General features: G+C 33.4%; 1 protein-coding gene across 3 annotated transcripts in view; it reads right to left on the bottom strand.

The window, feature by feature from the left end:
* The window catches only part of LOC114329087 (intermembrane lipid transfer protein Vps13), a 176,803-nt gene that overhangs the window by 94,870 nt on the left and 66,918 nt on the right, over nucleotides 1-15,015 (bottom strand). For all 3 annotated transcript variants that reach the window (XM_028278099.2, XM_028278098.2, XM_050648580.1), the window contains exons 10-12: nucleotides 12,120-12,332; nucleotides 6,380-6,761; nucleotides 5,047-5,191 (exon numbers count right to left, since the gene is read on the bottom strand). In XM_028278099.2, coding sequence (XP_028133900.2) covers nucleotides 5,047-5,191; nucleotides 6,380-6,761; nucleotides 12,120-12,332 — 740 coding nt within the window. The remainder of the gene's footprint in view (nucleotides 1-5,046; nucleotides 5,192-6,379; nucleotides 6,762-12,119; nucleotides 12,333-15,015) is intronic.

The following is a 15,015-nucleotide window of genomic DNA, read 5'->3' as shown; positions in this document are numbered from 1 at the left end:
TAATTTAATCGCCAGAAAATTTAACCTGGTAATTTTGCAAAAAAAAACGAAATGCGTGGTTATAACAGCAAATGTACTAAAATGTAAATTAGAGCTGAAGGGTCAGAGAATATAATAGAACAAGTGATATATATATATATATATATATATATATATATATATATATATATATATATATATATATATATATATAACAGCGCTAACAGGCCTTATAGGCCTACGGCTTCTAAATTCTGGATAATATTTCTCCATTCTTTTCGGTCCTCTGCACTCTTTCTCCAGTCCTTCACCCTGATTTCTTCTAAATCCCTCTCTGCAGCCTCTAACCATCTCTTCCTTGGGCGACCTCGTCTCCTTTTTCCCAATGCTCTGCCACTCAATATTCGTTTGACGTTTCTACTTTCTGGAGAACAAGTGATGGTGTTTAAATATCTAGGCATCACACTATCTAGCTTCGGAAAGCTCGAAACAGAAGTGGAAGATCAAGTGAATAGAGCAAACAGAGCCGCAGGTTGCCTGAATTAAACAATATGGAGAACTAAAAGTATCGGAAAAGAAATGAAAGGAAGAATTTACAAAACAATCATCAGACAAAATAATGACAAAAGAATATAGCAGAGATGAATATCCTTCAAAAAATCGATGGTGAGACACTATGGGACAGAGCTAGAAGTACAGATATAGATGGAGGTGCAAGGTGGACAAGATTAATAACTGGGTACAAATACACACACCGGCAAAATTAGCAGAACACCTTAAAAATGGGACATGTTTGATTTCTCGAATTTCCTAAACCTGTTGTCCGATTTGAATGATTCTTTTAGTATGTTACAGCCTTATTATTTAAGAATATCGGTGTAATAATATTGTTGCTAGACAGGTAAATATCATTTTATACCGGGTGTAACAATCATACTGTGTTTTTTTCTTAAAGTTTGGAACACCCTGTGGAATATTCTAGCATATATAAAATATTGAAATTAAAACTCAATTATAGCCTTAGGCTTTCTTAACATTTTCTTTTTTGATTCACTTGCTTATGTTGGAAACTAAAAAAGTTATGGGCTTTAACAACTAGCCATGTTTTTCATGTTTACATCTACTTGACGGTCTCTGGGGGATTTGGAATAATAATGGTGTTAAGCGTGTAGAGCTCAAAATATATCCAAAAGGGGGGGTTATAACCCCCAAAACCACCCCCTGGTTACGCCTATGACTCCATAATGCGCCATTTTAGTATTACACACGCTGTCACTTCATTGAAGTTAGGTTAGGTTATATTACACGAGACAACGTAATGTCAAGACAAAGGAGAAGCCCCACTGTGTCCACCGTTGAACATAGTAAATATTGTCCTTTTCATGATCATTTTTCAGTGCGTAACAAATGATAGGAAAAAGGGTAAGTCCGTGATAATACACATTTATGACATTTATTCTAACATGACATTTTAGTTAAATCTGACAGTTGTCACATTTTATTTTCAATTTGGAATAAAAACAAATCAAATGTGTTTCTTGCATTTATAAAATGGTATTTTCTTTGATTTGTATAGTCTTATAAATTATACAGATTATATTTGTAATATTATTATCTAATTAAAAAAAAATATTTTTCTATTATTGCGCCATCTATCGACAACTAGAATAAATAGAATAAATGTTATAAAAATGTCACCGACGAAATGTAATCACCGACGTGCCTTTTTTTCTGTCACATACAATTTAATGCGTTAGAAAGAAATCGAAAAACTGTGACGCACTGAAAGATGATCATGAGAAATAATGTAGCTGCCTCTCGTAAATAGTTCCATTGCGTCCCGCCTTGAGCACCACGAATCCCGTTGTGTTGGATAAGTATGATGTCGTCCGACCATTGTTTCAAATCTTCTCCTTTTTGCGTAGATATAACGTTATCTGTGTTTTCAATCTGTCTCCAGTAAGCTGTCGTTCCATCACTTTCGTGGCCTTCTCACTGATCGTCTTCCTATAAGAGAACCGTCTCTCGCCGTCCTTACTACTCTATTTGTTGTCATTCGGCTTATGTGGTAGTTCATTCTATTCTACACACACCGGCAAAATTAGCCGAACACCTTAAAAATGGGACATTTTTGATGTCTCGAATTTCCTACACCAGTGGTTCGATTTGAGTGATTCTTTTAGTGTGTTATAGCCTTATTATTTAAGAATATCGTTGTGATAATATTGTTGCTAGACAGGTAAATATCATTTTATACCGGGTTCACCAATCATACTGTGTTTTTTTTTCTTAAGGTTTGGAACACTCTGTGGATATTCTAGCATATGTAAAATATTAAAATTAAAACTCGATTGTAGAGTTAGGCTTTCTTAAAATTTTCCTTTTCGATTCATTTAATTATGTGGGATAATAAAAAAGGTACGTGCGTTAACAACTATCCACGTTTTTCATCAATAAATCCTCATAGTAGAGGAGGAAAGTATGCTAAATTTGCAGTTACTCGAGCGTTATGGGGACCTATTGGATTGTGAAGAGTACGTGCTAAAACCAGAAAAAGGTTGAGTTAAGTTTTCCATATAGTGGGGGACTTTTCATTTTTTTATTTAATTTTCCATTTGAAACAATCGTTTTCCCCGATTATTATAGCGCGATCTATCCATAATTCGAAAAAATGTGTTGAATAAAAGTTGTTTATTTTTACATAAAGGATTCAAATCTGCAATAAAAATTGGGGGCTCCTATTTAAGATTTTAAATTAAATCCCCCACCCCCACCTCCGTGTGGGCTCGTGTTTGGTGCCATTCGATAGATTTTTCAAAAATATTGAATACGTGTATTTTGCAGTTTTACGATCTGATGTTCCTTTCGCAAAATATCGTATTTAAAATTTTTAATTTACCCCCCACCCCTCTCCGTGAGGTGACATATATAGTATTATTCGATAGATTTTTGAAAAATAATAGAAACCCCACGTATTTTTTAGTTTTTCGATCTGACGTTTATTTCGCGAAATATTCGCTTTTTTTGTGAAACTTTGTGACTCACCCATTCTCTTACGCCCCGCTCAAATCGTCAGATTTTTGAAATATACACTATTTTGCATGTACTTAACTTACCTTATCTTAATCTGACGATTTCGAGTTTTTCTAATAATAGATTTTTCTTCGGTCCCCCTTTAATGACTTCCCCTTTGTTAAGAACCAATAATATGGTATAGGTACATTTACAGGGTATAAGGTTTCTCCCCATGTGATAATCTGACGCGCTCGAATAACTGCAAAAATCCCCGCTTGGGCTCCCCAACCATCATTATCTGCTTAGTTTAAAAAACAAGCCTAAAGTAATTCAATAGATGTATGTATTAAATAAATAAATTAATAAGCGATGTAAGCGATGTCACAATGACGACATCCCGTGGATTTCAGCTGAACTAGCTTCGAGGGGGGTTTTAATGTCAAACGCTGAGCGCACATGCATTGTAATATTCAGTATTTATTTTTGCATGTTTTTTTTACAAATTTTATATACAACATCGACGAAAAATGAACATCAGATCGAAAAACTGTAAAATACACGTATTCAATATTTTTGAAAAATCTATCGAATGGCACCAAACACGAGCCCCCACGGAGGTGGGGGTGGGGGATTTAATTTAAAATCTTAAATAGGAGCCCCCAATTTTTATTGCAGATTTGAATCCTTTACGTAAAAATAAGCAACTTTTATTCAACACATTTTTTCGAATTATGGATAGATCGCGCTATAATAATCGGGAAAAACGATTGTTTCAAATGGAAAATTAAATAAAAAAATGAAAAGTCCCCCACTATATGGAAAACTTAACTCAACCTTTTTCTGGTTTTAGCACGTACTCTTCACAATCCAATAGGTCCCCATAACGCTCGAGTAACTGCAAATTTAGCACACTTTCCTCCCCTACTATGAGGATTTATTGATGAAAAACGTGGATAGTTGTTAACGCACATAACTTTTTTATTATCCTACATAATTAAATGAATCGAAAAGGAAAATGTTAAGAAAGCCTAACTCTACGATCGAGTTTTAATTTTAATATTTTACATGTTAGAATATTCCACAGGGTGTTCCAAACCTTAAGAAAAAAAACACAGTATGATTGGTGCACCCGGTATAAAATGATATTTACCTGTCTAGCAACAATATTATCACAACGATATTCTTAAATAATAAGGCTATAACACACTAAAAAAATCACTCAAATCGAACCACTGGTTTAGGAAATTCGAAACATCAAACACATCCCATTTTTAAGGTGTTCGGCTAATTTTGCCGGTGTGTGTGTAGAATAGAATGAACTACCACATAAGCCAAATGTCAACAAATAGAGTAGTAAGAACGGCGAGAGACGGTTCTCATATAGGAAGACGATCAGTGAGAAGAAGGCTACGAAAGCGAGGGAACGACAGCTTACTGGAGACAGATTGAAAACACAGATAGCGTTATGTCTACGCAAAAAGGAGAAGATTTGAAACAATGGTCGGACGACATCATGCTTATCCAACACAACGGGATTCGTGGTGCTCAAGGCGGGACGCAATGGAACTATTTACGGGAGGCAGCTATTTACTATGTTCAACGGTGGACGCAGTGGGGCATCTCCATTGTCTTGACATTACGTTGTCTCGTGTAACGTATATAACCTAACCTAACTTCAATGAAGTGACAGCGTGTGTAATACTAAAATGATGCATTATGGAGTCATAATGCATCCAGGGGGTGGTTTTGGGGGTTATAACCCCCCCCCCCTTTGGATATACTTTGAGCTCTACACGCTTAACACCATTATTATTCCATATCCCCCCCGAGACCGTCAAGTAGATGTAACCCCCCCTTAGGATCATCCTGGTTACACCTCTGTTATGGAGTTGGTTAATTTTTCACACCAGTGTTAAAAATATGCTAAATATTTATTTTACAGTATGGTGATCGTTTTACATCTGTTTATGGCATGGGATCTCGCTAAATACACATTTAATAGACATAAATATTTATATACTACATGATTTATTTTATCAGTAAAGTACTCACTGGACATTTCAAATTCAGCAGATAAAGTAGTGAACTGGACGCTGGCTTCTGCGTCTGCAAGATTAGCTATTAGCTGTTTAGTATTTTTGCCTGTAGCTTGCATCTCTTTATATTTCAAAAGTAGAGTACTGGAAGCTGCTTTTCTCTAAAAGAAAAAGAAATATTTCATATCGCGATTATCAATTTGATTGAAAATTCGCAAAATAATGAATAGGGAACTTACACATTTTTGTTTTATAACATAATGTTCAGTTTCGTTTAAAAGTAATATTAATTAACTTAACAAATTTAAAACCTTCTGTGTATTTAAATTATTTTTAACGATCGAAAAAGCGCGCGAACACTTGTGACGTCACCAAGTTATATTCTGTAATGACAGAAATCCTTTCTCGTATAAAAGAACGATAAAAGTATAAACCATTTTGTTTACATTGGTGTTTGGTACAGTTTTTGAAGAGATAGTATTGAATTGTGTGTGTGTTAACTATGGAAAATCAAAATAAATACTAAAAGTGTTGTTTAGTACCATTTTTTAAAATTGCAACCATTAAAACCCCCAATAAAATGTATTAGATTACCAGTCGATAAGAAACGGAGTTTAATAAAGTGGTTACATACTGTTGAAAGGACATTAAAGACATTTTAGTTCATTCTCAAGATCTTCATGCATGTGATGATAATTTTAATAAGTATTTAATATATGTTGTCTGCTTAATAGTTTTTTAATAAATCAAGTGCATTTTTAACAAAAAGAAAATAGAACTTTTGGTATATTTTGGAAGCTGTTCATTACAAATTGAATGATATTTACCTATACAATACTTTTGTGAAACTGTTTTGACTATAAAATTAAAATAAACTAATCATAATAATAAAGTTTTATGTTCATAATGGGTAAGCAATCAGACCGCTCTTTAGAAAAACCCTCTTCGGTCATTTTAAAAAAATTGTCTTAATTAAAACACTCATTATGAAAACACTCACATATTATGAAATATATAGTTCACAGCAACTATCTAAAGATTTATAAAACATAGATACACATAAAATGACTACAACAAGTAAACAAATATCAAACGTAATGAATTAATGGCGCACACCTTGAACATTTTTAACTTTATGACGTCACGACCAATGAGGGTGCGTTTTGGAGTGGCTGCTATAATTTGAATTTTCTCTCGATTTTAATCGTTTTTAGGGGTCAAACGAAAGACAAAAGCAACTTTTTTCTTTGATATATATTTTAAATTATGTTCTGTTATGATATATAGTATTTTTTCGAATTTAAAATTTTATGCATGTTCCCTATTTTGATATTTTTAGTATAGCCTACCAAAGGTTGTGCTTCAGGGATTTCATCTCCTGGGAACTTAATACTAGTAAATAGGCCAATGACCAACAACAACCTAGCATCTGAAATAACCAGATCAATTGACGGTATAACCCCAGCCACCTTATTAAGGGGCAATCTAGGATCGTCGGTTATAAGGCACGTGGAAAATGTTATCGACAAACTCACAGGATTCAGAATATGCATTTTGGACTTTCCTGTTGTTAAAGCTTCCGACCAGTTTTCGCCACGTTCGGCTGCTAGAATTTGAACGTTTGTCAATTCGAGCTTAAAGTTATCGTAGCTATGCTCCTTCATGAAGGCAAAGATTTCGGCTTGGGTTTTGCCTTCTTCGTTGAGCCGTTTCACTTCAGTAGCTGTACATCTGAAATTAGAAAACTGGTATGAATCAACATCAAATCAAAGTAGTATTGGTATAGTATTTTTAAAATCAGTTGGAACATTCTAATAAACTGATTATGGCAAATATTAAAAGAATATATTGTAATGATACGCCGCAAGCAGCACATCGACAGATCGAACCGTGGGAGTTCTACCTTCCGCGCAACACGAGACCCCACTCATTTCCACTTCTCCAAAATCAGCCCAGACAGAGAACATACTTAAGAAGGCCACCGAGCGGAGATTCTTCAGTCTTGTAGCGACAACTCTGGACTCTAACGCCAGCCAAGCGAAAGGAGCAGGCAGGCCGGCCTGAGTAGCGAGGTGCACCGTATTGACGTGATTCGCTTACTCGTAATTAAACGGTAGCCGTGAAGTGAACGTGCTCCCGATAAATTATTAATATTTTGATCGCGTGACTGTTTATACCTTACACTGGAGTGAGGTGTAAGGATATTACATTTTGTTATTAATTTTATTTTTCTTTTGCAGACATCTATCCAGGGGGACTTCTCTGCAACGGGGCAATATATAGAATTATATTTTATTTTACTTATTTTGATCTGTATATAAATACCTTAAATACACATAGTTTCAAAAGTTATGCATCACCCCTCGTATTCACGATGTTTACGCATTTATAAATCCGTATCTTTATCACATAAATATATTTAATGGGCCTTTTTTTATAAAAAATATACCATTTTTGGTTTTTTATTTTATTTGATTACCCATTTAATTGACCTGGTTTTGCCAAGGTGTAAACATTTGAAAAATTTATTGTGGTGAAATTTTTGAAAACGTGATTAAAAATGAATCGTACTTTAATTTCTGAGTTGGACCGTATAAGAGTTATCGATTTAGTTGAAGAAGGCCATTCAAAGCGGTTCGTGGCGGAAAGAGTGGGTGTTTCTCAGAGTGATGTCTCACGGATATGGAATAGGTTCCTGGAGACAAGCTCGATAAGGAATAGAGCTCGGTCTGGTGGACCCGAGTTACCAATGATCGACAGAATAGATATATCAGAATTTCCATCTGTAGAAATTCTTCTATGTCTGTACCAGACCTCCAAAGAGAATTCAGGCATGCTACAGGAGTATCGTTGGCTACAATAAGAAGAAGAATTTTAGACTCAGGTTTGAGGAGTCGTCAACCAATAAGAGTTCCTCAGCTACAATCTGGACATGTTTTTGACGGCCTCCAGTGGGCTCAAGAACACATACAGCTCCCCCAATAGTTTTGGAATTTTGTGCTTTTTTCAAACGAGACCAGAATTTGTTTAAATAGTGATAACCGGCGAATTGGTGTGTTGCTAGTTGTGCAGCTCTTCTTGGATCTCGCCACACGCGAATTCGCCGGTTATCACTATTTAAACAGATTCTGGTCTCGTCTGAAAAAAGCACCAAATTCCAAAACTCTTGGGGGAGCTGTATGTGTTCTTGAGCCCACTGGAGGTGGTCCAAAACATGTCTAGGTTGTAGCTGAGGAACTCTTATTGGTCGGCGTCTCCTCAAACCTGAGTCTAAAATTATTCTTCTTATTGTAGACAATGATAATCTGACTCCTGTAGCATGCCTGAATTCTCTTTGGAGGGCTGGTACAGACAGAAGAATTTCTACCGATGGAAATTCTGATATATCTATTTTGTCGATCATTGGTAACTCGGGGTCTACCAGACCGACTCTATTCCGTATCGAGTTTGTCTCCAGGAACCTATTCCATATCCGTGAGACATCACTCTGAGAAACACCCACTCTTTCCTCCACGAACCGCTGTGAATGGTCTTCTTCAACTAAATCGATAATTCTTATACGGTCCAACTCATAAATTAAAGTACGATTCATTTTTAATCACGTTTTCAAAAATTTCACCAGAATAAATTTTTCAAATGTTTACACCTTGGCAAAACCAGGTCAATTAAATGGGTATTCAAATAAAATAAAAAACCAAAAAAGGTATATTTTTTATAAAAAAGGCTCATTAAATATGTGATAAAGATACAGATTTATAAAAGCGTAAACATCGTGAATACGAGGGGTGATGCATAACTTTTGAAACTATGTGTATATTTACTTTGTTTTTAACCTGTGTTTTACTGAGTCTGTCGTCTTGAAAGAGCTACCTGTCACAATATCATATTACGAGACATGGGCGCATCATTTATTATTATTTTTAAGTATAGATTAACGAGTCGACATGTCATATTTAGCAACAAAAATAATTTAATTTCATTCATTATATGTCAATGAATAATAATAGGACATTAAAATAGAAAATACTAAAACAAATATTAATAGCTGTACAGCACTGAGATGTGTCAAGACTAGTCAAGCAGTGTTTCTTATCTCTTCATGACATGTAATGTACACCCACTGACCGTCGCCGGCAATATCGAATGTCCAAGTAGCATGTAAAATATTGGTGATTTTGGATAACATATCAATGTCCAATATTTATTTGATGAGCTTTACCTTTTATTCAATCTCTCTCCTACTAAATACGGGGATTGTTCAAATATGTTTGAAACATTGTCGCGCGTTATTTATAATTTAACTTGCTTACCGGTATTGGGACCGTGCAAGTTCGGCAAAGCGACCTCTATTTCTACGCTCTGTACTTTTATTCGCACTTTTAATTATATTGGCCAATTATATTAGTCCTGGTTGCTGGATAATTGTCAAGACCATAGTCCAAAAAAATAATAAGAAGAAAAAATAAGATACAGGTTATGTTTAGCAAACGTAAACAATTGTATGTAGTAAATAAAATCAGTTATTAAAATGCAGTACTGCAAGCAAAATACAATTAATTAAATTTACCTTTATATAATAATTGCATATCATATCAATATTGTGGAGCAATATATAATTTTTCTGCGTCAATGACAGAAGGTATGAAATATACGTCAATTTGACAATTTCAATTGACAATATGAATTATTTAAGATAGTTGCAATATTTCTCCGCGACTCGCGCACGGTCGTTTCTCGTCTCCCTTCCAAGTACTTGCACACCGCGAATATGTGATATTGAACTGCCCTTATAAATGGCGTCGGAATGGAATGTTTCAACTAACATTATAAAAACTATACCTACTGTTATTAAGTTGTGGATTTTCAATATAGTCCAGTCGGGTTAGACGCTAACCATGCATGCCGAGCTACCCAGAATTTTATTTTTATAATCATTAGGAGAGGGGGTCAATTGTACTGTAAATTTTAAATCTCGACTGAATTCCGTCGTTGAGTTAGTTGGCATCTTTATTTTAAAGGAGAACCGTTTTTTGCTTAATAGCTCCGCCATTATTAACTTTTCGACAAAAAGTGTAAGGAATGAAATTGTTAAAAATATGATTTTTTATCATTTCTTTTATTACAATTTTTTTCGTGTGGTCGATATTTTCCGAGTGAAAGGGGGAAATAATGATAGTTAGAGCATAATTATACAAAAATAGAGAAAATTAAATTTAATACAATTTTTATCTCTTTAATTTTTTTGCTAAGATCCAGTATCTCCGCCATCTTTAACTTTTCGACAAAATGTGAAATTGTTGCAATTGTGATTTCCTACAATTTTCGAGAGAATCAGTGGCGGATCTAATGGAGAAATCCCCCCCCCCCACCTCGGTCCAAAATAAAAAAAATTGAAACAAAAATATATTAGCTGACATGAAACAAACTATAGGAAGGCAAATTCAACCCAATTAACTCGCTAGTTATTGAACTGCTATAAAAACCAAACAGGTCCTACGATCGCACCTTTACGTACTACCTTAAAAACATTGATTTTAGCAAAAAAAAAAATGAAAATTGTATAAAATTTAATTTTCTCCATTTTTGTATGAGTACATTTTTGTCGGAAGACTAATAATAAAAGAGATAAATCAATAATTATGCTCTAACTGTCACTATTTTCCCCCTTAACACTTTGGCTCCCATATGAATCACCGGTGATACATCAGTTTCAGTCGCTTTTATACCGGCTTAAATTTGCATATACTTCTGTCTGGTACCAAGCACACTGCGGTTATAAGTTTATTCTCCGATTCATAGGTGTCGCTCTGGATGACTTAACTATCATACCGGAATAACTTTTAGGCGGGATTTGCTTGTGATCACCGGTGATTCATATGGTATATGAATGAACCAGAAAAGTATAGTTTTCCTATTTTTCACCTGGTACATCCCTGTAAACCGAAGAAACCGTGTAAAGAAACCGAATCAGAAAATTTTTCATTGTGGGGAGGCTTCATAGCATGGACTAAATAGTTGTCCAAATGCTCCGGCGCTATGTTTGGAATGTTTTCAAAAAAGACACTAAGACTATATTTCTTATCTGTTAAAATATATTTTTTTTTCTGTAACATTTTATAATAAAATATGCAGCAAACAATGCGTGATTGTTATAATAATAGTCGTCAAATCTTGCTATTTTCGTATTGCTTTTGCAACTTGACTAAGATGAATCACCCCTGATCCCACTTGACCGACATACTATTTATTAGGTTCACTTACATCCCATCGGCACACTCTGTTTGCCCGATTTTAATACCAACGATATTATTGGTCATTTAAAATATACTCTGCTTGGTATCACCGGTGATACACATGGCCCAGAAATAAACCAAGAAGGTTAATCACCGGTGATACATATGGTACCACAACGCAGAATCATCACAGTATCATTGGTAGCCAAAGTGTTAACTCAGAAAATATCGACCAAATGAAACACTTTGTAAAAAAGAAATTACAGAAACTTGTATTTTCAACAATTTCAGTCCTTACACTTTTTGTTAAAATGTTGAAAATGGAGGAGATACTGAACAAAAACAATTGCTATAAAACTAGTCAGATCTTACGCTCGAGCTTTTACCGCATACGTACTACCTTAAATATTGATTTTAGCAAAAATGAAATAGATCAAAATTGTATAAAATTTAATTCTCTTCATGTTCGTACATTTTTGTCGTAAAACTAATAAGAAACGAGACAATTCAATAGTTATGCTCTGACTGGCATTACTTTCCCCTATAACTCGGAAATATCGACCGCACGAAAAAAATGGCCACAAAATAAATTATAGAAAATCGCACTTTTAACAATTTCAGTCAGTACACTTTTGTTGAAAAGTCGAAAATACAGGGGTATTGAGCAAAAACAGTTTTCCCTTAAAATCAAGATGGCGGCTAACGCAACGGCGGAATTAAGTCGAGATTTTAAATTTACACTACTACTGACCCTCCTAAAAATTAGAAAAATAAAATTCTGGGTAGGTCGCCATTCAAGGTGAAATGTTATACCAACTGAACTAATCTTCTCTATATTATAATGTGATACACAAACCTTCTGCCATAAGAAAACACTTTCACTCTTCCCAGATTCACCAACAAAATGTTCTCGTTGCCGGTGTATTTGCCAGTATGTGGCATCAACAAAATGGGTGCCTGAAGATCTACATTTAGATCTACCAGAGGTCGCTTTTCCACCGCATACTGAAGACCCAAGGAAGACATCTCCTTGAAGTCGGTTAATCTGCTTTGTGCTACGTCCGCAATCCTAAAAAAAGCAAACCGTTGTAAAAATGTTGGACCGTACAGCTAGAAAGCTAGAGTATTTCGAACATAAATTTTAATGGTATATTTACACACAAATTGCGTATTATAGTTCTTCCACTCTATCTTTTCCCATGCATGAAATTATTCACGAATTACTTTGTATACTAGGTCTCTTTTTTGCTCACAGAAATTAGTATCGCAAGATTAAGCCCCTTGTCCACAGAAACCACAATAAGTTAAATAGGGGAGTGCATATAGATTTTCACTCGGAAAAAATTAAACAAGATAGAACTTTTTGTAATTTCATTAAGAAATGTTTAATAAACAACATATCAAAAAGTTCTACTCGAGAAGTGGGTGCTTCATTTTTTATTAAACAAATGAACTGCGAAATTAGATGTTTTTTAAATAACTCCGAAAATATAAATTTTAGAAAAAAACTGACTTGGCCATTAAAAAATTCAGGAAATTTTACAACAAAAACCTTATATAAAGAATTTTCTAAAATTAAATCTTTATCTTCTATAATATTTTATTTATAACGCTAAAGTCACCCTTCTCACAAACATTGACGCATTGTAAACTAGCGTACGGCGAAGTGCACGGTTGAGTTATTTTAATATAGTTCTTAACTAATGGATCAAATAAAATTTTACAAATTGAACATGAAAGAAGAATAATTAAGCTATCTTATGGTTATAATAAAAAGAAATAAAATTTATGGGCATAAGTACGGTGGGGGAGGAACATGAGCCATACATGAATTTTGTTCAAAAATGATTTAAAAATGTGTAACTAATACAATTTTTCTTACAAAACCCTCAATTTTGCACAACTTACCTTTCAAGCATCTTACTAAATGATGTTTCATTAAAAAAATCTCAAAAATTTAATTCAAATGATATGACGTCTCAAAAAATGTAATTTTTGAAATCTTCGTAGTTTTACAGAATTACCACCATTTTAAGACTGTATTACTCAAGTTTGAATAGATCTATTACAGTTTTATAAGTACTTTTTTAAAGATTAGGATGTAATCTTTAAAATACACTAAAGTATTTTACTTTAGAAATGAAGTAGACTGTAGACTATTTCTTTTTGAGAAAATTAACAAAGATAACAAAAATGTAATACAAAAACCGAAAATTACCATCTAAAAAAATGTTTATACAAAGTGATCAAAACTTTTTTCTGTAAAACTTACCTAAAATACATTTAATAATAAGCTTCAACAATAATAAATGTTCAGCAAAAAAATTTTTTTTAGCTCTTATACAGTATGTCTGCGTAACTTGGAACCTATTGATAACTTTTTTATTATCAGTTTTACGAAAAAAAGTTATTCTTTATAAAATACTCTGCATCGTATATTATATACTCTAAGATGCAATCATCAAATATCAAATTTAATTAATTTTATACGAGGTATGTCAAAAAATATGAATTTCACTCAAGAGTAAAGTACCGTTACATTTCACAATATCGAAAATTGTTATTAAGAAAAGTTGTTTGGAATTAAAAAATTTGTTTTAGTGTTCAATTACATCCTTCTAATTAAAATATTGTGAATAATAAAGGCACTTAACTCTTAAGAAAAATTCATATTTTTTACATACCTCGTATAAAATTAAAAAAGTTTGATATCTGATGGTTGTATCTTAGATTTTAGACCAGGGAGAGCATTTTATGAAGAATAACTTTTTTTCGTAGAAGTGATAATAAAATAATTATCATAATTGTAAAAAAAAATGATGATGAGTATCCGTAATTTGAGAAAACATTTTTTTCCGATTAGAATGATGTAATTGTATATTTAAACATAGTTTTTAATGTCAAACAAATTTTCATAATATGTAGCATTTTTGATATTCTGGAATATAAAGGTACTTTACTCTTTAACGAAATTCATATTTTTGACATAACTCGTATAAAATTGATAAAATTTGATAGCTGATGGTTGAATTTTAGATTTTTGACTATCCAAAGCATTTTATGAAGAATAACTTTTTTTCGTAAAATTGATAATAAAAAAGTTTTCCATGTGGTTCCTAGCTACGCAGACATACTGTATAAGAGCTTCTGTATAAGAACTTTCAAATGGCAATGCCATATTCGGATTCAGCATAATCAAAAACAACATATTTGATCAAAGCAAAATGATGAATTTAACGATATTTTTAAAATTATTTATACAAAACAATTGTTATTGTTTTGTTTAAACAATTAAAAAACAATTAGCGGCCAAATCTGCGAGTAGAACTTTTTACTTTAACATGTATATAAACTAACAAAAAAAGTTTTAGAAAAATATAAGCTTGTTTGAATTTTTCCGAAACAATGCATGTTTTCATTCTAATTGCACTCCCCTAAAACAAGGAGAAAAAATACGGCATGTCTTTGATACATTGTTTAGTATGAAGTTTGACGTATATCATTTTAAGTTACAGTGACACTAGCATAAACCTTGTTTGGTTTTATTTGTTTGATTTTTGCAAAATATTTAACACGTATTTTTCAGTTTTTCGATCGGATGTTCATTTCGCGAAATATTCGACCGTTCCGCTACTTTTGGGACACCCTGTATAAAAATCTAAATAATCACAACCATGACATCACACTAAGTACCCAAACCGGTCAAATTGTTGTAAATCTACACATGTGCACTCTTTCATGGAACGATTGTT

Source organism: Diabrotica virgifera, chromosome 1 (genome assembly GCF_917563875.1).
Source record: "Diabrotica virgifera virgifera chromosome 1, PGI_DIABVI_V3a".
In the NCBI taxonomy this organism is placed as follows: domain Eukaryota; kingdom Metazoa; phylum Arthropoda; class Insecta; order Coleoptera; family Chrysomelidae; genus Diabrotica; species Diabrotica virgifera.
This window is presented reverse-complemented; position numbering and strand designations above follow the sequence as displayed.